Genomic DNA, 24714 nt, shown 5'->3' with positions numbered 1-24714 from the left:
CTTTACACATCTCAGCTATTTCAATCCAGAAGAGAGGCAAATTACCTGTGAATCCAACAACAAATAGTGCTAAGTGCAGTCACTTCTGTGTGGAATGGTCCTACCAACTTGATATTGTATAGATATTGAACAACTCTTATACAGTAAGAAGCTTTTTTAACAATTACATTTCTGGGAACATGAAGTTGCAGTATATTATTTGTTTAGTAAGTAATGGGATGACATGTTTAATTAATTATGTTGTAAACAAATCAAATTTGTCCTGATTTTAAAATTTTTCATTTATTTAAAGACCTGAAGAAGGAAGCTAGAGAGAAAAATATTATCCATGATGAACGCTGACCTCTCTAGACTCCCGAGTACCTCTCGCATCTGGTCTGAAGTGTTTCTGATTGCGGTGCTTAAAAAATAAGTTGTGATTTTGGAGACAAAGGCTGAACAGGGTGTGAGCATGTTTCGAAAATCTCTCTCCATCTTCAGCAAAAACGAAATTTTATTTGCTCCTTAGCCTATTTGTTTTCATATTTTAAAAACATAACAACTCATTTAAATTTGCAAGCAGAGTTGGATTATTTGTATTTTCCCCCCAAGCCATGCAGTTAAAAAAAAATGCTGATTATTGTATCCTATTACAATGCTTATGAGAAGGCTCTCTGTGAAGTGCATTTTAATATTTAGATCAAATAGCAACTGGACTGCATTAATGCCCGGTGGGTAAATGTGTCATTTGAAAGCAGCTGCCGAGCCTTCTCCCTGCTGCTCCAATTAACACATACAGCACACTTTTGTCAGCAAGAGGCAGTGCATATGGATGAAACCACTTTGCTGCTCATTAGTACGATATGCAAGAGTGCACAAAGGGTTAATCAGTCTGCCCATTGCAAAAGGGAGCTTTCCAAGAAGTTTCCCAAGCCCTGAGGTTTGCTAGAAAGGGTGTTAGATTAGGGGGTGGGTTTAGCAGGTGAGAGAAAGTTGGTTTGTGTGTAGCTTTGGTTCGGTCCATTGACTGTCCTGTTTCCCCGCCCCTCTCCTCCTCCCGCCCCTGATGATGGAGATACAGGATAGTGAAATTCAAGTGCGGGGACTCCCCTCAGCTGAATCTCTTGTTGAACTTTCTTCTCTTTTGTTTTAAAGCTCTATGAAGCCCAAAGCTTCACCGTATTTTTTTCCTCTTTCGTCGTCTTTATCATTTTACTTTCTCCCTCTTTTTCTTTTTTTCTTTTTAAACTGCACATTTGACAGTTGACCTGGAAAAGTAAGAAACCTTGTCAAGGCAAACCCCTATCGCTGTTATTTTTCCCTCCCGTGGCTAAAACCTGAGCGTGGACGGGGTAGCACAGAGGCAGATGGAAGGGTAGCGCGGCAGGGTCCGTGCGGGGCATTCATGCTCCACCAGCTCCCCGGGCAGCTGGGCTGTCTCAGCTCCGCCGCTGGCTGAGTCGGCTGCGCGGAGAGGGAGAGATGGACCGCTTCCTGGGTTTCGTCAAGCAAATAAGGAGATCTAGGAGAAGAAAGGGGAAAAAGTACCGGCCAGAAGAGGATTACCACGAGGGCTATGAGGATGTCTATTATTACGCTTCAGAGCATTTTCGAAGTAAGCACTTCCTTCCACCCCCTTGTTCCTTCTCGCATGCCTGGGGTAACAATACCCCTTGTGTGATGCTTTAATCTTCCGTGCGAAGGGTTTCCCAGATGGTATTCTAGGTGAGCAGTCTGTAAGTGCTGAAGTGCTACATAGTGCTTGATTTGTTGCGAGAATAAGCATCAGCATCCAGACAATGTGACTTGCCCAGGTCTATACACATGATTAATATTTTAGGTGTAGTGAATTGATGATGTTATCATTTTGAACGAACCGTTCAAAAATTATCTTGCAAGCCAGTGTAGTAGATGGTTAAATTGTGTTCCATTAGCGTTCCTTAAAAATAACTGTGTTTCCTTTTAGAACAGGGAAGGCTAGATCATTTGGAAGAAATAATTGTTCCTGTTCAAGTTGAGGGTGATGATTAATGCTCTCGATACAGACTTCCCGTCAGTTTTCTGTGATGAATCTGAGGTGTTTGTGTAAGGAAGTTCACATGCTTTTCTTTGATGCATGTTTATAATTTTGTTCTTAAATTAAGGGAACTCTTATTTGTTGTCTACTAGAGGCCGTGGGACTTGAATAAATAATATATCTATATTAAGACTTTTATAAATTAGCTTATAAATAGCAGGGAACTAGTTTTTCTTGTCCTTAGCAGTCCTTTAAGTTCCTGGTGAGGGTTAGACTTATCCAATAGATTTAAAATGCCCAGCGATGCCTCAGGGTGCAGGGAGGGAGCAGCTGCATGCAGAGGTCACTGAGTTTATCAGGTGCTCTAAATGGATAGAACTGATAGTTATAAATGATCTACATTTACAAAATTAAGAATTATTTTTATCTTCTTGAAGAAGGATTTTTATAAACTTGTATTTCAAGTCTAATTCTCCCTGGCCTTTTGCTGTCTATTGTAATATATCCCATCTACAACCTCTGAGGGTTGACCAATAAATAATTTAGAATCCATTTCTGTGGTATAAAAATCCATGAGAATCTGGTCTACTTGCCAGAAATTCTGTTGTGATTGATGATAGCTGAGAGTTGAGAATTCATGGGGTGGCAACATCACAATAATGCAAAATTATAATTCTTTGACATTTGTTTTGATAATATGGCTATGTGGCTTTTACAGAGTAGTCTCTGCGTTTTGGAGATGTTTCTCCTCTGTAATGCTTTCACATGAGTAATCTGCTCTTGTGTAGTGATAATCTATGTTTCCTAAATTTAGTTTTCATAATATATTCAAGAATTTAAGATTTGTGTCACATCAAGAATTGCTATCAGCTGGCATGCATAATTCTGAAAACTTGGAGATAAAAAAAGAAACAGGAACCTTTAATTACATTGTATGCATTGTACAAATTTCTTACAACCAATGTACGCTTGCTTGAGTGTGGTTGGTAGGGCACCTGAGCATCTCCCACCAGATGGGCAGCAGTGTGAACATTTCACCCAAAATGTCACATGTGTGCTTGAGTGTGATCGTGTTACGTTACAGAATGACATGCTTATGATTTTATAATAAAAAAATTTATTACAAAAAAAGGGGGTGTTATTTGTGCTGGACCCTGTATAATGAATCAAATTTATACCTTCTTGAGTTTGTATTGTGATGTATTTGTACAAATAGAAAAACAATCTCTTTCAAATGCCTGCATCCTACTAGTTTAGGTAAGAACTTACAAACAACAAAGATACTTTATAAGTTCACCAAATTTCCTCTTAGGAGAGAGAAATGTTTGTGGAAGTGGTTATAAAATAACCTCACACCAGAGTTGGGAGAAGGCCACATCCTTCTCTTTATCAGAGCAGTTTTTATCCATCGAAGGCAGTCACTCAAGGGGAATCGAGTCTTAACTTGCTTGATCTGCCACGGCCTTGCTAAGAATTAGATGCTAACCATCAAAAGTTATTTGCTTTGGATGCAAAATTGACACGCTCCCCTGTGATTTATTAGAAAGCACCCATTATGTAACATATAGCTGTGTGGAGTTAGATGCGTGTTGAGTTGCCAACTTCAAACCTGCTGTGTGGTAAACAGAATGTCACAGCGGATGCAGGCATTTGGGATTTGACATTTCACTAGAAGTTAAGTGGCCAGGGCTTCTGAAGACACGTCATATGACATAATGACCTCTCAGTGTGTCTTTTGGTTTCAGTTTCTGGGCATCTCTGAACTGGGTACAGGAGACATCCCCTTACATTTTACAGCTGTAGAAAAGTATTAAAGGGTGAGACTGATCTGTGAAACCAGTGCTCTCCAATGGGTAATATGGTTTAATTCAATTATATCTGCAGTGTATCTCTTTTAATTAGTCTTTTGGTATAATTTGAAAGTTTGTGTCTTGCATTTCTCTAGATGGCTTAGGAAAACTTTTATTTTAAGGCTAAAACTTGGAATTTACTGATGGCATGCGCATCTTAGTTAATGGTACTATTGATAGACCAGAAGTTGTTGCTCTTATTTCTCCTCCTATATTGTTTGTTGAGAGAAACTTACAGCTCTGTCTTGTCAGCTTATCTAGTGGCTCAGCTAACCACAAGAGCTTACACATACAACAGTGAAAGATCGAGCCAGAAAGACCCTCCCCCATAATTCTCCAATAAGTATGCTCTTGCTTTAGAGTATTCTCAAGTGCTTGCTGATATCTAACTTTATCCCTAACTAATGTCTGCGGTGGGTTCTGACTTAGAATTTCACCATCCTTTTTTCATCTTAAAGACAATGCAGTTTATAATCTCATGACCTGCAAAAGCCTGAGTTAAAAGGTCAGAAGAACCTGAACCTTTGAAAGAGAGGTTAATCTGAAAATAGATGATTTTTCTGTAACTCCATCAGAATTGAGCTTTAGTGATGATGATGGTGATGATGAGGAGGGCAGACTGATTTTAAATCTTCCCTGGTTTCTTATAGTGACATGATATATGTCATTGTTCAAGGGGTGACTATATTTGATTTTTAAAAATCTGCTTTCGTCACTCATCTATCCTTTTATAATTCCAGAGTTAGAGCTTCTAGAAAAATGTTTTGGGCAAATCCCCAAACTTTTCTGTGTTTTTATTTCCTAAAAATGTGACAGGAGATGGAATTATTGCTTATGATTTTTCAAGTTTTGGAAGTACATAATCTTTATAGTTTTTTATTTTATTCTAAAACAGTTCAGATAAACATATTGGCTAAAGAATATTTAACTGGGATTTCCACCAAAAAAGTTCACCTAGATGTCTGGAGGGGATTGTTTTCCTGGTAGGAATCGTGGGTAGGAAGATTGCTGTTCCTTTGAGATAACAATCTATCATTGAATATTAAGGAATTTCAGAGAACATTTGTGAACCTACGACATTCTGAACATGTTGGTAAATTCTAGACCTCATCTTTAATCTTATGTGTCAAGAAGCAGCATTTACTCTGAAATTCTCACATAGATGATGTTTGGTATTTTTCCTTAAAAAATACTGGTACTGATTACCAGTATTCATAAATACCAGTAAAACTGATTCATAAACTTGAATGTAACAAAGAGCTAGAAAAGGATCTCAATATTCACTTTTATTATGTTTGGTGCTTTTATTTGTTTTTCAATAAATACTGTGTTAGAGCAATGGCTTTTTAACAGCTCCAGAAGATAACATTTTGATTAATTTGTGATACAAAAAAAATAAACCCTCTCACTATATATATTTATCTAGCCATATTTAATAATATTTGAATTATAAAGCAGGTAATATATATTTTATAAGCCCTCTCTCAGCACTGTTCATATTCATATTAAAATTCTCACCTGCAGTGGTCCATACAGGGCAGGTTATGGAATTCCATTAAAAGGAGGAATTTATCTCTAATGAGTAGGAGTCTGTGAGCCAATTTCACTTACGGCCCTGGCACCTTGGGCACATGCGGAGTGGCGCTGAATAAGGCATGGAGTTCCTCCACGGTAACTGCCCTTCTCAGTTTTCTGCAGGCCTCACCCAGGTGAGAGAAGGCGGTGCAGGAAAGCTTCTCAGGGCTGTCATTAGCGACCCCACCTGTTCACCTTTTCTACTGCAGTCCTTTCAGGGAATATGGTTTGGATCTTTGAAAAAGGGTCCTTTGTGCTTCCAAATTAACGTGTTGTTTTTCTTTGTTGTTTGCCTGTTCGAATAGGTGTTCAGCTGTATAAAAACATCATTGGCTAAGTTACTTTGTTAAACAGTCTAACCTGCCTGAGATGTTGAAGCTGCATCTTAAGAGGGCTGCTCACTTTCTTTCACTGCATTGGAAAATGTCCTGCATTTTTCCTCCTGGTCAAAACACATTTTTGGTAATAGGTGTGTGTAGTGTGAGAATTTTTTGGAATTGGTGTGGGTAACTAGTTCAAGTATTTCTTCTCACTAGTTCCTTTAACAGATTTTTGGGGGGGGGATTTCATATAATCACATCCTTTTCCCTTCCTGAATCGACATCTAATTAGGATCCTCTCTCTTGATAAGGATGCCAAGGACAGAGTGAGAACTTTTACATGGACTTTGGAAAGATGGCTGATCCCTGCTCCCAGGTCTGCAAAAGGCAAACACACCCAGTCGAAGGGGATGTTGCCTTCCTCAGCCCATAGTTGCAGGGGTGGGGTGGTGATAAGGGAAGAGGGTTGGGAGAGGAATGGGAGAAATGGAGGAAGAGGGGGTAGCACCTTTTATAGGTTATTCTTTCCCTCAAAGGTTTACAAGCATAAAAGCCATTTATTTCTGTGTTAAAAACAGTGGTCATCGAACTGACAGGTCTTGAATGTGAGACTTTGGATGGTTTATACCTTACTTGTACTTAGTTTGACTCAAGAAACCCCAAACGAATTAGAAGACATATCAATTATGTAGAAGTGAAGAAAACTTGCTTGTTTTATGACTATACTGCTTATTTTTCTTTCCCAAGAATTGCTTTCCCCTGTAGTATAGCTGCTTTGGTGAAAATTGATTGGCTAACATGCTCCATTTTTCTGGGGTATGTGGTGCCATCAGTGTTATTATTTCAAGCTTATTTTTTTCTGCTTGGAATAATTTAAAGCAACAGTCAAGTTGAGAGTGACCTCAGATTCCAACCTAATTTTTTTTAGTAAATAAACTCGGATACAAGCACATGTAGTGACTTAGGCAAGCCCCCACCGATCCTCACAGAAGGCAAGCCTCCTGCTGGAGCCTGGGCCTCCATCCCTTATTCCACGCTCACCTTTTAACTTTAGTTGTCTAATCCTGCTTCCACTATTCAAGGACTACAGCCATCGACGTATGAATGTAACTGTTCATCTCCCTCCTAGGAGGCTTTATTCTTTAGAGCAGCAGGTCATCTTAAACTAAACTCTTGAAGAAAAGCTAACTTCTAATATAATGTTCCAAGTCCAATGAACGTGATGTCTTATTTATCGACAATGATAATGATGGTGCTTGCCAGTGACCCAAAAAAACCAGCTACCAGTATTTTTTGTGTCACCTCCCATTTGCCCTGGGATTAGCGAATACAGCCTCTTGGTCGATGCCTATCCCTTCAGGGGACTTGGGGTGGCATAGTTCTATCAGAGAATCTTAGAATTAAGAAGAGTCTTCTAGTTCATTCAGGAAGGCCTGCTGCTGAGTGAAGGAAGTTCTTCTGCAATGTCTCTGATAATGGTTATCCCGCTTTCGCTGGCGTTGCCCAATACGATCATATTCACTTCCAGACCAGGCCAGCCACTGCACAAACCTACATCTCCTCAAAAGTGTTTAAATTGTAGGTCCATTTGTTTGCATATTTCAACAAGTATAATATATTCTCAGAATTTTATCTAGGCCCAAATAAATATAGACTCTATTAAATTTAGTGTGAAATAAGATGCCATGCCTCTGCTCTATTCACATTATTTTTTTCACCAATGGAACATATGGTATGTGGAGGTGAGTAATTCCTTCAGTGCTATTTTTGTTCTAACTACACAAACCCAGAAGAGCTCTCTATTGGGCCCACATCCATGTGATAATTTTTTTCCTTAAAAATTCTTATTTCTAAGAAGTTACCAAACTTTCCACTTATTTAATGAAAAACACATAATGCTTTCTGTTTGTGTGATGTGGTGAACATCTACATGTCTGCCCCAAAACTAATTTTTCCTTGGGAAGGGCAGTCTTATATTTAAAATGCCCCTGTGTCCACTCCAGTTTGGTCCACTGATTGATCAAAACTAATACAATTATATTACACCATTTCCTTGGCTGTGGTGGTTGATCTGGCAGTGGACACATAAACCAAGATGGGTCAGTCAAGTGCTTCTCTGAGAATTTGCAAATTCAATTCAATGCCCTCTACTGAATGGAGAAAAAGAAAGTCTAGAATGGGGGAGAATCCAGTCAGCACAGAAAAGAGATGAGATGAAAGACAGGAGACCTCCCACAGTTTTGTAGTCACAGTCCCAAGGGGTCATCCTTGAGGTCTCCAGGGCCACCCAAACTGAAGTTCACCTAGCTGGAAAGAACCAGAACTGGGACTGAAACTCAGGTGGGCTAGTTTCTAGTTTGATTTTATGGGTAATTTTTTTAAAATTTGGGAAATATGATAAGTGGGGATTTATTTTCATTTGATAGAAGAAATAAGTGCCAGAGATGGAAACTAGATATTTTTCTACCCTCCAAAAATGTAATTTGCTTTTTTTTTGGATAAAAAACACTTCATTGTTATTTTATTACAGTCATCCCATTTCCCCCCTCCTTCGCCCCCCCCCCAGCTCACCCCCTGCCACTCCCACAGTCAATCCCCATACTGTTGTCTGAGACTAAGGAACTATGTTACTTTAGATGGCTCACTTGGATCTCTATGCTTCTTCAGTTTCTTGTTCATAAAATTAGGGCCCTCTATTCTAGTGCAGGATGATAAAGACCCTGAGAGAGGAACCAATAATCGGTTGAGCCAGAGAGCTCTGTCTGTCAGGACAGCGTACAGCCAGAAGCAGGCGGAGGAAGGAGATAGCCAGTGGGCAAATTTGAGCAGTTTTCTCTTAGCACAACTGCTGTGTATTTAATGTTCTTTGCCTTCATAGTTGTATCTTGTTTTAGAGGGGGCCTTGCAACTCCTCTCCCACATCTCCCCAGAGTTCTGCCACTAGTATCTACAGCTGCATGAAAGAAGATTTGGAGACATACAAGACAATTCTTTCCAATCAGCTTGTGCCCCAAAACTAGGTGTTTTGAAATACATGTACAGGACAGTGAGACGCCTAAAAGGATATGTGTGGCAAGCATGAGCACATGCACACACACACTGCGTTTATGTAGATATTTGTGAGGTAAAAAACAACACCCATTCTTTCTCGTAAGTTGGCATTAATTTCTCCCAGTGGCCATTGTGTTATGCTGGTTATGGAAGTGGGGCCTGAATGAGGTTACCTGAATTGGAATCCTGGCTGTCTCCTTGAATAGATATGTGACCTGGACAAATAGATTTGTCTGTGTCTCAGTTTCTTTATCTGTGAAATTGGGTCAGTAACTAAACACCTTACCAAGGTTTTGTGAACTAAATGTCATAATACAGCATTTGGTGCTTGACACACAATGAGCACTTAGCAAATGTTGATAGAAGAACGCCTTATTTGTAAAGGTATTGAGTAAGCATATTGGACAGTTATGAATGGCAGGCAGAGGAGGTCAAATTCTTTGTTGAGGCACCAAAGCACTCTTGTAGGTTTTTTTAGTAGGAGTATAACCAGGAAAAAGAGCTGTACTTTAGAAAGATTAGTGTGGGATTGGTGTATAAAAGGGATTAGAGGGGAAAACATAAATAATAGAGCAGATATGGCAGTTGTAGGAAAACACAGGTATGAACAGAAGGAATATATTCAACGTACTGAGTTTGAGTTGCCAAGAAGATGTCCAAGGAGAATTGTTAGGAGGCAGCTTTAAAGGTAGAAGCTGGAATTATGGTGAGGGTATTGGACTCATGAGATTTGCAAGACATGTGTACAGATTTGAGGGATGAGTCATGGGACTAGATGAACTTGGTGAGGGGGACTTCCTACTCCGTCCAGTGCTAGAGCCAAACCAGGAAAATGGATAAAGCATCCAACTCCCATGATGTAACAGAATTTCAGCAGATAGAGAAATCGACTTGGTGAATATCTTAATGAGGGGATTTGTAATGAGTACTCAATTGATTGTTCCTTTGATTAATTTCTTATAATGATGATACAGCAGATTAAATGCAGGTTGATTATGCAAAGGGTAATGCAACTCAAATAGGTGTTAAGATTTAAAAGTTGGGTTTTTAGTCATGTTGTACATTCACTTGTGGTGTCCTAGAGATAAAGCCACTTCTAAATGAGTTTAGAAAAAGAGGGACTAGTGCATGCTATAATAACATGGAACAACCTCAAAAATATACTAAGTGAAGAAAAGCTAGACTCAGAGGCCCTCCATTGATGCCAGTAAGCACAAGGTTTCTTTATGGGACAGTGAAAAGGCTCTGAAAGTCTGACTGTGGTGATAGTTTCATCACAACTCTGTAAACTGACCTTAAATATCAATAAATTGTTTTTTTTTAAGGTGGAGGGATAGGCAGTCAAATGACTGACTATGTGCAAAGTTTTGTCTGTTTGTTTTTTCTTGTATGTATGTATGTATGTATGTATGTGTGTATGTATGTGTAGCAGCTCCCAAGTGGGCACTCAGGTTTTTGTCTCCACTGTGGAATGCCCTAAGAATTCACTTAGTCAAGAAGTACTTATTAAGTACTGACTCAGAAAAAAGAAGTCTTAATAAAGTGTGGAATACAGAATGATTCACCACGATGTCAGAGGGGGATACTCCCAGTGGTATTTTAAAATATATAATAAAATTGATTTTATGGTTTTTTTAATTTGAAGGGTTAGAATTATACCCCAATATCTCCTTAACTGTATCATAAGCTTAGAGCCAAAATGCTTTTCTGAAGCATTGAACCATATAGAACTGAGTTCTTTGCATCCATGGGTTTAAACTAAATATCACCAGTTTAGGTCTATGGATGTGTGTAAATTAAATTGCACTTCAGTTACTACACTAAGATCTCTGTTCTAGAAACTGAACTGACTCCAAATATTATGTGTGTGGCTAAACCAATTCTTTATAATTAATAATATTTAAAATATATGATAGAGTATAAAGCTCACACTTTCTTCTTTAATTCCCTACACTGTGAAGAATAGAAAGACTCAATTTATGGTAAGCATCCCACCATTTTTATCCACTACCCACCATGTGTCAGGTTTCATTCTAGGTGCCGGAGATAGAGTGGTAGACAAGATGGAGAAGCTCTTTGCCCCACTGGAACCAGGGATGTAACAGGGAAGCACAAAATTAAAAAGCAGTGGAAAGTGCAACTGAGAAAGTCAGATCAAAGTTATAGGACATGGTGTCAGAGGTGGAGAAAGGGGTGTTTTGGCTAAGGTGATCCTTCTTTGAGAGATAGATGTTCGAGCTGACCCTGACTGAGAAGACAGAGGCACTGTGTGAAGATTTGCATAGGTGGCCAGGGCATCAAACCCTAGGAGTTAGAAATGTAATTACTCATTCTAATACAATATTTGTGTTGACTTCTTCTCATTGGGCTGTTTCCTTAAAGTCCATCTGTAAAATCAGTTGTTTGGAATTCTGAATGCATTTCTTCTAGAAAATGTGGATTTCAAGCCCAGTCTGACCATAAATGCATTTGCCAAATTTCACTAATTGGTAAAGTGTGGCTGTGGCCAAAAAGAGGAATAGTTATTGCAGGAAATCCTTTACTTTGCTGTGAAAAAGAGGGGGCTCTGGTTGCCCTTCATATATATAGTAGTCTTTATCTGCCAGGTTAAGTGTTGCTCAAAGTGGCAATGGTTTGGAGGGTAGTGAAAAAATAGTTCATTCTACCTTTAGATTAGTATAAGTGTGTCATGATCTTTTTTAGACTTGGATTCTAAAGCTTCCATTGAGCACAGTTCATAAATATGGCTAGTTAAAAGTGTGCTTACCATGTAATCAAAAAATCCTAAAATGTATGATTGTTTTATAGTTTCTTGTCTGTTTTTTTTCTAGGACACAAATATATTATGCTTTTTCCTAGTCTTTGAAAATCACCATATTGTAGAGATTCTTAATGGCTTGTGCATTTTATAAGAAAGATTGTATGCCAGAGAAATTTTTTCCAGAGAGTGAGCAAATTTGTACAGGATCTCTTGGGTTACAACTGCTGCATTGCTGTGCTTATGGAGAAATGCTTATTATTTTACTAGCAATAGATAACCAGGGAATTTTATATTGCTTGTTGGAATATGAAGTTGTTTTCTAGATTAGTTACTGTTTGTTAGGTATGATTCTGAGGATTAATCTTTTATATTTATAAAAATCTAGTGTAAGATTTAAAAAAATATTTGTTTTCTGATGACAGTCCAAATTTCTTTTAGGAGATGTATCTGCCTAAGTATTAGACATATTTAAAAATTATGCTGCATTTTAGTACAATGGACTGCATTTTGTGAAAACAGGGGTTCTAATTACTACTGAGCTGGTCTTATGTTTTCATGTTATTTTTCTGCTGCTGGTCATGTGTGACTCATGAATTTGTAGGTGCAGAAAATAACGTTTGATTTATGAAGCCCCATTTTTTAGATAAAACTAGGCACATGTCAGAAGTAACCAGTAAAGGCTGTGAAGCCAACAGCAGCATCTTGCTGAGTCTAAAAATTAGATGTAGGTCAACAAATCACTACAGGGGAGAGTTTAGAAGTGATTACAGTTGGGGTTAACACATGTTTTTTAAGTTGTAATTGGGATGTGGGAAAACTAATTTCTGTAAGCATTTTGATGATGTGAATAGGAACTTACACTTTGAAAATACTTTGCTCAGTACATTTCATCCTGACTAGAATCATGATCACTTTTAAGGGAGCAGCTGTCAAAATTTAGGGTGAAAAATACAGGTGCTCAGCAGTCAGTTGTAAATTTCTACTTTATGGATTTACAGTGGTCTTTCATTATTGAAGTAGAGTTGGGGAATTCCCAACACTGAAGTATTGTTTATGGCCGGTTTTATCTACCACTACCAAGTTCTCAAGATTTGTAGGGACAAGCATCTATTCCATTTTTAAAAATCCCAAAGCTCTTGTGTAATGGTGTTTTTAGAATCATTTGGAAGATGATCAGGCATACAAGGAATCTTAAAGCTAAGAAAAACTATTGGTATCTTCCAATCCAGCCCTCTGATTTTATATACGACTTTTATAACAACATAGTAATTTGCTCAGTCAGTAATTGTTTTTAAGGTTTAAAGAGAGAGAGAATATCTAACTCAGGACTGCAGAGTCAGCCAAGAATGGAACTGACATAGTATTTAATTGCTGAACTTGATATATTTTCATCTTGTTTTCCCCCAAACCCTCCCCCTTACTATGAAGACTGCTTCACCAGGAAGCTCCCCACTTACCTCAGCCCCAAACGGTAGATCTGAGGCACCTGTGCACAAAGCACAGAAATGATGCTGCCTCACTCACTCCATTGTTTTGTGATTATCTGTAAGAATGTCTTTCCTGTAAATGCTACTTCCTCAGCTTTACATTTCAGCACCCAGGACAGTACCCTGACTGCCTTGCCCCACTCTGGGTCATCCATAGATATTTCTTGCTTGAAAATCTTTTAGAGACTGATTCCTCTGAAGAACCTGCAGAAACCTTTGTCATTGCTTTATAATCTCATTCAAATATCTGAAATGTTTAGAAAACAATTTGAGTTTGCAATATCCATAATTCTGGTCATGCTCCTTCCCTACAACTCCAGTAACAAGAAACCCACAACCTTTCAACAGATTTTTACAGACTTTAAATGAAAAGAAAATAGAAGGAGAAAGGAAATGTTTATGTTTTATAATATTTTATAGGCTTGCCTTCTCTTTTTCAATGCACCCTTGATACACAGTTCTTAATGCTTGGTCTTCGGAGATGAGTGCATGCTGGCCCTATGCTAAGCACTTTATGTGAATTATCTCATTTAGTTCTTGAAACTCCCTGAGACAGCTATTATCCTTATTGTCCATAAAACTGGGCTGAAAAAGCTTAATTAACTGTCCGAATGTCATACAATTATCTGAGCTGTTAAAACTTATTACTGAATATTTATTAAGCACTTACTCTGTGCTATGCCAGCTGGGCCAAGTGTGTCACATCTTGCAACTGCAGTGTTGTGTGTCATCCTCCCCCATGTTGCTGTCCAAGGATACTGTCATCATGGGAACCTCAAACTTCTCGACAGGGTGATAAACTGCTTAGTCATCTTGGTTATAATTCCATGCCTCTAATGGTAGAAGAGGCCCCAAAGGCAATTGCTGTTATGACTAACCATTTTTGTAATGAGATAAATTTTCTTCTCAGTTCATATTAAAATATTTTTAATGCAATTGTGCCTTGACCATGACATTTGCCTTAGTTTCTGGTGTAACTTTGTGTGTATGTTTTCCCACTGAATCTGAAATTCGTAACTGATGTATGTAAGTCACAGTGCATTTGGACTGGGGGAAAACTTACTACCACCAAGGCAGCAAACGAATCCAGTGTAGGGTGGAGACCTTGACCAAGCCTTGCTCATAACCCCTCAGCAGTGTAGAAGGAAGAGCAGGAGGGCTACAACACATCTGCTCGTCTGAATATCTGACTATGAATGCATGCAGTGTCTTTGATCGTTAAAAGTTACACAGCACAAATGCATTTGTAGAAACAAAAATGTCAGTATGGGTATAAAGCTGTCATAAAAATAAAGAGTTCTCTTAAGGGCTCCGAATAAATCCTGGAATTTGTAAGCCTTGGAAAATGATAGCAGAACTAGTTTTCTTTATTTATATTCTCTATTTATAAATCACACATGAATCACATCACCCCAAAAACTAAATGCTCACATATCAGTTTTGGTTATGGGAATATTTCTCAAAGAGAGTGAGATCATTTGCTTTGAGATGTAAAGCTGAAGAGTGAACATTACTCTCACTGTTGCCAACAGTGGTTCAGGCAGTCTTGCCATCAGGTTATGTCACCATTGTGCAGCCTGAGTATGGCTTTGTCAGAGTGTCTTCCTTGGGGTTCTGTAATTGTCTCAAGCAATTAGCTGTTTATTCTTTTCATTTGGAAGGCATGGTTTTTTTTTACTTTTTAAAGTTTTTCCTTCTTGAATTTAAAAGTTTCCCAAATAATCAAAATTGCAATACTTTATTAACTTACAGGAATCTCCTACTTTGAAATGTAATAGCAAGCCTCAGAAATGCCCTGGTATTACTTGGAATTATGTAATATTGAGAGCAAGGTATAAATTTTAAGTTGTATAAAGAAGGGGTAGAGTAAAGTGTGTATCATTTTTAAAAATGTAGAATCACTTCTCTTGCTTTTGTTAAGACATTTGGTGACTTTCAATTTTAGCAGATTTTTTCTCTCCACTTTTATATCCTTGTCACCTCAAAACTCTTATAATATCATATTTTAAATCTCTCCCTCCCCCTCAAACCTGAATGTAAAACGCACCAGGCCCCTGAGTCCCTATCAGTTCTTTCCACCTTTCAAACTGTTACTGTCTTCTCACTATTTTATTTGCCACAAGTTCCCTGCTTATGGAAAGCACAAGGCCCTCAATTGTTGGTCTTCCCTGCACTTGGGCCTCATGAGCCTGCCAGTGCTTGGCCTTTGTGCCCGCAGACTATCTGTGGCCTTTCCTCCTGCTTCCAGGCTGTGACAGGACTGGATGAAAGACTGCCCAACTCTGGAGGTTGACTGCATTACAAATTTATGCATCCCAGCCTCAGCTGGGCTTTCAATATTAGTCATTCATCTTTGTCCTTATCTTCAGCCACTCTTTTCCCTTCCCTCAGCAGTTATTCCCAAATTGAGCCTCTCTTTGATATCTGAGCCTGCTCCTCCCATCTGAACTCACTCCCATCTGAAGACATGAAGAACTTCTAAGTTCTTCTGACTCTACTTCCCACATCCCCTCCCCCAGAAGAGGATATCTTTTCTTTATTTAAAAAAATCCATCTCCAAAGCAAAAAGAAGGTGTCTAGTTAATGTTAGACTGGCAACTTTCAACCTTTTTCAGCTCATGGCACACTCAAATTACTAAAATTTTATGATACACACACACACAATTTTTTTTTGCAGCTCTGACAAAAAATAGGTATAATTTTGATTCATTCATACCAGAGAGCTATTGTGTTGACTGTTGTCATTTTTAATTTGACAGTCTAAGGGAAAAGGGGCTGGTGTCCCTGACTAAACAATTAGGTACCACATGTTTTAAAAATTTGTGTGGCACATGGGTTGAAAATTTCTGTGCAAGACTGATGGAGCCATGCTTCACAGCCTTCTGGACTGCACACCTGCAACTCCCCCAGAAGTGATCCAGCAAAGGTCACAGGGTCCTCCTGAATGTGGCTCCCCTTGCTTTTAAGACTTCCTTAGCTTGGTTGGATTTTCTGTAGCATTTGACAGTTGGTCCCATTTTGGTCTTTTGGGTTTTTCCTCTCTTGGTTTTGTGGCCCATATTTTGCCTGGCTCTTCTTTCCTTTTCTGATACCCTCTTCCTTCTGCTCCCCATTAACTTTGGAATTCCCCAGAGTTTAGTCCTTTTGCCTGCTCTGTCTGTACACTCTTCCTGGGCAACCTCTCCTTCCTTTTTTGTAGTTTAGATGTCACGAATGAGCTCCAGATTTATATTGCCAGCTGTTGTCTGGGTGCTCAGTCACCTCAGATTCCAGCATTCCCCAGACTGAGCTCAGTACCTGTCTCGCTCTCCCAACATGCTCGCCCCACCTCCTTTCTCTCTCTTAAAGGCCTTTGTCCTCTAACACTTTGTCCAAACTAGGAACCTCAAATCATTTCTCACCCCACTTTCTCCAAGGTTTTTCAGTTGTATTTTATCTACTTCATCTGCTGTTTACTTCATCCTGTATTCCCTCTGCACTTAGGCTAGCCCATAGTTAGAGGTTAATAAATGGTTACTTTTATTTTATTTCACACCAAACTGTGGACAAGAATAGTGGATTCAAAGGGACATATCTGTCTTCAACTGCAATGTGTATATGAATATTTAGGCCTAGTAGAAAGATACTTGGTAGTTTATGATGCCTTCAGGATAAAATTTTTCTATTAGTGTCCTAGTATTTCAATTCATGATTATGACCTTGTTCATTAAAAGCAAAGTGGGCAACTTGAGTCTCAAGGACCTGTGTAGCTGGAAATGTTAGCTTGGAGTCTAAAATTTAATAACCATTGATTGTTCAGTCCAAAGCAGTTTATTGTTGATATCTTCCTAAAATGGAATCAATTACTCTTGCCTTTGCATTTTTACTAATGGACCTGTTATTTGGATGAGAATAATGAATTTAAGTATAGTCGCCTAATGAAAATATGAGAAGTAAAAGTGTTTTGTGTTGATCTGATCAAATCATAAAGTATATCAGAGGAAGCATGGGGAGGAAGAGAATGGAAATAATGAAAATGTTTAATTCATTTTAAATGGTAGCTCTTAACATTGGTTAAATTTAACAAGAAAGAAAGTTTTTTCTTTTTTTTTTTTTGTAGGACAGAAACATTTTTGCAAAAGTTATTAATTGACCAAAATTATTAAAATTTTTATGTTCTTTGCAAATTTTAATCAGTTTTTTAAACAATTATTGTAACTTTTTGCTCACAGAAACTAAATTAAAATGACAATATGAGAGGTTTAAATTCAGGAGAGAAGTAATTCACGTTGCATAGTTTTTAAAGAAGTGCTTAACACTGAAAAGCTTTGGGATTTTTCAGTTTTGAAATTTCAAATGTAAGAACATATTTAAATACTTCGTAGAAAAAGAAAATCACGTCCCAGTAAATAACAACTTAATTATGAATTATGAAAAGGTAAGTTCCTTCTTTTTTATGGCTGTGTAATATCCCATTGTATATATGTACCACACGGCTTGTTATAGTTTAATTTCACTTTAGAATTTTAAAATGCTTTTATATACATTTTCCCTCTGTGGTCTTTCCCATAATCTTATAAGTTAATAAATCAGCTATATTTATTGTTGCTTTCCCATTTTATATATAAGGGATCAAAACACTGAAAAATAGAACGGCTTGTCTAGGGTTGCGTACTTAGTGAGTAGTGGCACTAGTCTTGATTCTTCTGTTTCCCAATCGTATGAGCTTTTCTTCTTTCATGGATGGACTTCGAGCTCTCTGACCTGCCCTACTTATTCTCCTGTACCTGGAACACAGCAGGTACAAAAGTGTATTTGTTGAATAGACTAATCTACAGTAGAATGAAACTTCAGTTGTGAATCTTTCAAAGAATCTTTCTACTTAAATATGATATTGATCAATATAATAGAATTATGCTATTCCCTTGAAAATATTGAAACTGCATTTGTAAAGTCCTGTAAATAATGTGCTTTATATAAATTGAGGGTTGTCATGGAAAATATAACAAAGAGACAAAGGATGAGGATTTTATTGTTTACCTATTTGGGGTTAATTTCATTCTATTTGTTATTTATTGCTGCATGACACATTACCACAAAATATGGCATCCTAAAAAACCCCGAAACATTTTATTATGCCATAATTTCTGCGGGTTGAGTTTCCTTCAGAGCAAGTTAAGAGAGAGAGAAAGGCATTCAAAACAAAAGTCACTGTCCCTTTGTAAGTTCATCGTAGAACAGAAAACCCATCACTCTGCCTTCCATTCACTGGGTTAACCCACACTCAAGAGGAGGAGATTATATCAGATTATGAATACTAAAAGGCCAAAATTGTTGGGACCATCTTAAGTTTGTGTAGCATATCCAAATTAAATGGTATTGTTCAAATACAGTAAATCAGAAGAAATGAAATTCCAGCAGACTAACCTTTCTCTACCTTGTCCAGACTTTTTAAGGAAAAAGTTACAGAGACTCAATTCAAACTGTCTTTATTAGGAAAAGTAATTTATTTTTTTTATTAAAAAAAAAAGTCTCAGGGTGGCCTTGATTCTGTTCTTTTCTCCCTTCAACATTCAACTTCCCTTTTCTTAAATAGTTCTGGATGGATTCTGTTGATCTGTCTTGTGCTTTGTGCCCATCCTTATGGCCAGGGGGAATGGGACTCCCCAGTTGGCCAGTCCTGGGTCACCTACCTACACCTGGAACCTGGGGAAGAATGACAGGGCCAGAAATCTAGATCATGCAAACCGAGAGCAGGGAAAGAAAAATGAGGTGCTGTTACCAGTCAGAGGTACTGGCTAATGGGCAGGCGAGTCACTATTGCCGGCTGCGCCCATCTGTACCCCTTAGGTCCCTATTTGCTCTAATTCATGTTGTTTACTATGTTTTTGGTGGACCTAAAGATGTTTAGGATGACATATGTTTTGGAGGCAGGAATGAGAAGTAGCCTCCTGAATGAAAGAATTCATGCTACAATAATTGTTTAAAGTCAACAACAAAGGTAATCCACAGTTTCACAGTGCCAATGCATCCATTGGAAGCAAAACATTTCCTAACCCTTTCTGTGTAAACTTTAACATTTAGTGGATTACCCACATCCTCAGGACTGAATCTAGTTCATCTACCTGGAGTTACAGCATGAACACAAAGCTTTATTAATGTGTTGACTTACAGGAAATACAGGTGTGTGTGTGTTGCTACATAGTAATTGGGTTCAGCTAGGGCCATTTAGAGGTCAAATACTAGGTATCCAAGGTCACTGGTGTGTAAAATTCAACCTAATAAATGGTAATCACAGCTTTACAGCAAGCTGTTGTTTTCATTTTGGATTTTCCTTTCCTACTTTCAGGTATGTAAAAGATTAGAACTGAGGGATCAGCCATGGCTCTTTCTTAGAATTATTAGACTGCAACCCTGATTAATTTAAATTTTATGAGAATGACAGCAAAACCAGAGTTTGTCAGACCTGGGTGCAGTTTCCACCCTGTGGTTCCATGTCAGCAGGGCCCTGTTTGGCATGAAGGCAACTGTGGGCTCCTTCTCTGCCTAGTGAGTACCCCTGAGAGTCAGCACCTCCTGGAGAGCCAGCCAAACAAGGCTCTTCCCACTCTCCTTCCAGCGACAGCCTCACTGGGCCAGACATTTGGTGCAGAGGACTGTTTTGGCAAAATACTTCCTTGAGGGCGTCTAACTAGATGTTGTGTCTGAGAGGTACGTGACATGTGTGCTTGGGCTGGGGGAAGAAGAAAGCTGCAGCTTAGTTGGTCCTTGGCTGAATGGCCGTGAAGGTCAGCTTGTCTCCAGAAACCATCCACAGTGCTCCTGCTTCCTGCTTTTAGCGCGTGGCTCACGTGGTGATGTTCTTTGCAGGCCTCCCCACCAAGAGTGCTTTTTGCCTTCCTTGTGTCTCAGGTGTGTGACCACTCTGCCAGTTCAGAATTCTTGGCCCTCTCTTAATCCGTGAGTACTGATTTTTATTTTGTAAAACACAGTCATCGTATCTATGCTACAGAATGAATTTTGGCTCTTTAGCCTTCCCTTCCCCATCCCCACACTCCCAGCCTTCTTTACTTTCCCCCAAACTTTATCCCAGCCGGAAAGCTACCATCTCAAGACCAAAACTTAGTTCACCAAACCAACTTATTTTTTAAAACAAAGTGTATAACCCATATTATTACAGATGAAGTTATTGTTTTGTTTTGTTGTTTGTTTTTGCTCATTAACACTAATAAATCTTTAAATAATGGTATTTTAGGCCAAGTAGGAGAGGGGGCATTTTGGACTGGATTGCTTATTGCTTTACTAAATTTTGTTTCTGAGCATATTCAGTTTAGACATGAGGAAACCTTGATGGGGGAATTCCCAGTCTCTCTCGTCAGAAATGGTTTCATTTCCTCAACCTTCTTCCTTTCATCAGTTCCTAACTTTCTTCTACTTTCCCTTTCTCCCAGCCAACTTTTTCTTCTCTGGAGTTTGAGGCCTATGTTGACTTAGTAGAATATTAAAGTAGTCAGCATGAGTCAACAGAGCTATGAAACTGGTTGGGAAACCAGTCTTCAGATGTGATAATAAACAGAGCTGGAACATGGTGAGCAGAATCGCCCTACTGTGCTGTGGGCTGCTCAGACCTCACTAGAAACATCCTGTTTGCTTCAGGGGGATTTGGGCAGACTGAAGCACTGCCACAGAGCAATGACTAGATATGTGGACTGGCTGAAAGAACTGAAGATGTTTACCTTGGTAAAGAGGAGCCCTGGCAGAAAAAAGCAGAGAGGAGGTTGGAGGTACAGCAGTGCTACCATGTGCAACCCAAGATTTTGCTTTGTGTGACCTTTAAAAACAAGGCTGAAACACTGAGTAGCTTTCAGGAAAGTTTATTTTTTTCATAAAACAAAACTGAATCTTTCCTGTGACTACTATTAGCAGCGCTGTAGAAGGAATGTATGCACAGAGAACCAGGATAACAAATAGCCTCTGCATTATGTATTACCCAGTCAGTTGGTGAAAGCTGGCCGTGACAGTGTAGTCATTCTGAGTATGCACATTGGAGTAAAATGAACCTGACATTGAATGCTAGTTCAGCACCTTCCAACTGGGTAACAACCTCTGATTCTCAGCATCCACATCTCTAAAAGGGGAGTAATAGTACCAATATCACTAGGAATATTGTGAGGCTCTGAAAGTAGATAATACATGTAAAGCAGTTAGTACAGTGCCTTCCATATAATAAGTGAAAAATGTTAGTATTGAGAAAGATTATGAGTCAGAAAAAGAAAGATTGGGAGGTCACACCAGGTGGAGTACCCAGCCCTGATCAGCTACTGGTGTCTCCATGGAAGTGGAAGAAGGGAGGCATATATTTATGATCTTTGGAATATAACCGAATAAAATAATTATTTATACTCGGTTCTTATATTTTATTTTTTATGTTACATTGTCATTTACTTACAATGCAAAAAATAAATTAGAGGGAGCCTTGGCTTAGATTGTGATCCTTCTCCAAAGGATATTTCCTTTCTTTTCTCCATCTCTACTTGTATATCATAAGTTTAAAATGATGACAACCATATGAAGGAAAATACATTTTTTCGTTCTGTTCTATTAACCTTGCGAGTCTCACAACGTGAATGAATGGGAGGGAAGGACACTCTGCAATACGTAATGAATGAGCCTGTGTGTCTTAGATGTCCTAGTTCTACAGATTAGGCATTTAGAAAGGACGTGAGGAAAATCAAATCCTACGGCAAGCTGTCTTTTGCCAGATCAACCATATTTTATCCGAATAAAATTCTCTTATATTTGTATTAAACTCAAAAGAGGGTTTTATAGCACTTCAGGATATGAACAGTTACTTAGACTCTTCCTGGAAGACCTTATCTTAAATATCCATGGATACTTAAGTACTTCAACACTGCCTACTGTATATTGTCCAGAACATTGCTTAAGGAAATGAAGTGTGTCATTAAAAGAGGTACTTTTAATGACCTTGCAATGCAAGGTCATCTCTCTGGGTGTTGAATGACTCCTAGAAAGCTAGGCACAGCCACTTCGCTTAGAGATGGCTGCCAACAGGAAAGTGCTACTGCCTACTGAAGTTCTCCTGGGCCCAATGGATGTATTTTCCCCAAAAGTGATTAAGTGAGAAGAACTGGATTATAACATAGAAATAAATTACTCACTTTTTTACCCCATGACACAAAGATCAAGAAACAACGCATCTACATACTTACTGACTCTTCACCTTAGAAAGGTAGTGATGTACTATTAATTCAAGAAAATAGTATTGCTCTCTGGTTAAATCTCAAACTCTTGAGTGAGAACTAATTGGAATCCTGACTCCTCTATTTCATTGATTTTAGCCTTGTCAAAGTGTATAAACTTTTCTAAGCATGGCTGGTTTTCTCCCTGTAAAATGGGGATAATTGTTTTACCTGTTGTCTTTTGTGGAGATTAAATTAGATCAATAGGAATGATGTTATCACAGAGTTTTTTGCATGGTAAGCCACAGAGCGACTTCCGGTGGTAATAGGAAAAGTAGCTAATGAGTCAGGAGTCCTGGATTCTGGACTCAACCTTTACAGTAACTAGCTGTGAATTTGGGGCAAATCCTATCAGTTCTCTCGACCTTAGTTTCCTTAACTATGAAGTGAAATAAATTGATTACATGATCTTGAATATTACTTCTGATGCTTAAACACTAGCCCATTAGCAAAAGCATTTAAAAACTCTTAAAAAGCTTCCACCATTCCTAAGTAGTAGACAATTATTCCAATCTTTACTTACACATTCCTTTTGTGAGGGAAGGACTGTGTGTTTTTCACCACCTCTATTTCCCTAGGAATTTTATTGCCTCTAGTTAAGAGAAAGGTGTTAAGGAGAAAATGAACACCTTGTTGTTACTGTGTGAACACTAACTGCTCTTAATTGCTCTCCTTAAGATAGCTTCAGTTAATGGGTTTGCAAATCCCATCTCCATCTAGATTCTTAATATTCCTGTAGCAAACATAATCCATCTATTTTATAGTGAGCTTTTTAGTGATGTCTAACACTTTTATATAGGAAAGTACACAGATTAAAATGTAGAACTTGCTGAATATTTATGATATGAACACACCAATGTAGCCAGCACCAAGATCAAGGAACAGAACACAACCAGCACCCCCGAATCTCCCTCAGGCCCCTTTCTAGTCACCACCTCCTGTCCAAGGTTAACCACCATCCTGATCTGTACGATGATAGATTGCTTTTGCACATTTTTTAAATCAATGTGAATGCAATTATATAGCAAGTAGTCATTTTGTTTACTATACTTGGAGTGAAATTTGTAGGTATCATGTATGCATATGTTCAGCTTCCATTGATAGCGTCCGTTTTCAAAAATGGTTCTACCACTTTATACACCCTTCCCCCGAGCCCCAGCCAGGAATGATGGTTCCATTTTTGATTATCTACTTCGAACCAATATTTAAAAAGCAGGCTGCTATTTTGAATTAGGTTTTACAGATTTCTCCCCATTACCTGGACCCTCTGCTTCAGATGATGCAGTCTTGTTTTCCCTGGAAAGACCTTGAATATACCAAGTATATACTTGTTGTTTTTGCATAATTATTATTTATATTTATTTCACTTTCAAATTTTCCTAGGTTAGGGTGAATGGAACTGCTTTAGAGTTAGATTATACTAGTGGTTGCAGAACTCTTTAAAACATTAAATTATATAGGCAAATTTTATAGTATATGAATTATACCTAAAAAAACTGTTATTTTATTTTTTAATTTTATTTTAATTGTTGTTCAAGTACAGTTTCTGTCTTTTACTCCCAGCCCAGCACCCCCGCCCCAGTGCTCCCCACCTCCCTCCCATTTCCACCCCCCTTAGTTTTTGTCCATGTGTCCTTTATACTAGTTCCTGTAAACCCTTCCCCTTTACCCCTGAAATTCCCTCCCCTCTCCCCTCTGGTCCCTGACAGCCTGTTCTCTATTTCAGTGTCTTTGGTTATATTTTGCTTGCTTGTTTGTCTTGTTGTTTAAGTTCCTGTTAAATGTGAGATCACATGGTATTTGTCTTTCAACACCTGGCTTATCTCACTCAGCATAATGCTTTCCAGTTCCATCCATGCTGTTGCAAAGGGTAGGAGCTCCTTCCTTCTTTCTGCTGCATAGAATTCCATTGTGTAAATGTACCATAGTTTTTTGACCCACTCATTTACTAATGGGCACCTAGGTTGCTTCCACCACTTGGCTATTGTAAATTGTGCTGCTATGAACATTGGGGTGTATAGGTTCTTTTGGATTGGTGTTTCAGGATACGTAGGGTATAATTCCAGCAGTGGAATTGCTGGGTCAAAAAGCAGATTCATTTTTAGTTTTCTGAGAAAATTCTATACTGTTTTCCATAGTGGTTGTGCCAGTCTGCAATCCCACCAACAGTGCACTAGAGTTTCAATAAAACTGTTTTGAAAAATTATCCTAGCTTAGATGATAAATTATGTGGTCATCATGCTTTATCCTATTTCTACCATTCACAAATGAGTTTCAAAAGAAGGTAGAAAGAAAAAAAATCTGATTGATTTTTTTGGGATATGGCTGATTCATTTGGGAAAAATATGGCTGATTTATTTGGGAAAAAAACAAACCTTCCTGGCATGGTATTTGAAGTATTTGCTAGCAAGAGTTACTATCCAAAGCAAAAAAAA

The 24714-nt window shown here is 38.4% G+C and overlaps 1 protein-coding gene and 1 long non-coding RNA gene across 8 annotated transcripts in view; one reads left to right on the top strand and one right to left on the bottom strand.

The window, feature by feature from the left end:
• GRIP1 (glutamate receptor interacting protein 1) overlaps positions 1–24714 on the top strand; it is a 661834-nt gene that overhangs the window by 262377 nt on the left and 374743 nt on the right. For 5 of the 6 annotated variants that reach the window (XM_037136013.2, XM_037136011.2, XM_053661607.1 and 2 more), the window contains exon 1: positions 1460–1594. The exons of the other annotated variant lie outside the window; for it this stretch is intronic. In XM_037136013.2, the coding sequence (XP_036991908.2) occupies positions 1462–1594 (133 nt within the window). In that variant the 5' untranslated portion in view covers positions 1460–1461. Of the gene's footprint in view, positions 1–1459; positions 1595–24714 lie in introns of those variants that run through there. 6 annotated transcript variants of the gene reach the window in all.
• LOC128626830 (uncharacterized) overlaps positions 1–24714 on the bottom strand; it is a 34602-nt gene that overhangs the window by 7636 nt on the left and 2252 nt on the right. For both annotated transcript variants that reach the window (XR_008390906.1, XR_008390907.1), the window contains exon 2: positions 1317–1501. This is a non-coding gene — a long non-coding RNA (uncharacterized LOC128626830). The remainder of the gene's footprint in view (positions 1–1316; positions 1502–24714) is intronic.

Source organism: Artibeus jamaicensis, unplaced genomic scaffold, assembly GCF_021234435.1.
Source record: "Artibeus jamaicensis isolate MK-2021 breed Jamaican fruit bat unplaced genomic scaffold, CSHL_Jam_final contig_233, whole genome shotgun sequence".
Taxonomy (NCBI): domain Eukaryota; kingdom Metazoa; phylum Chordata; class Mammalia; order Chiroptera; family Phyllostomidae; genus Artibeus; species Artibeus jamaicensis.
Note: the sequence above shows the minus strand (reverse complement) of the source record. Positions and strands in the feature narration are given on the sequence as shown.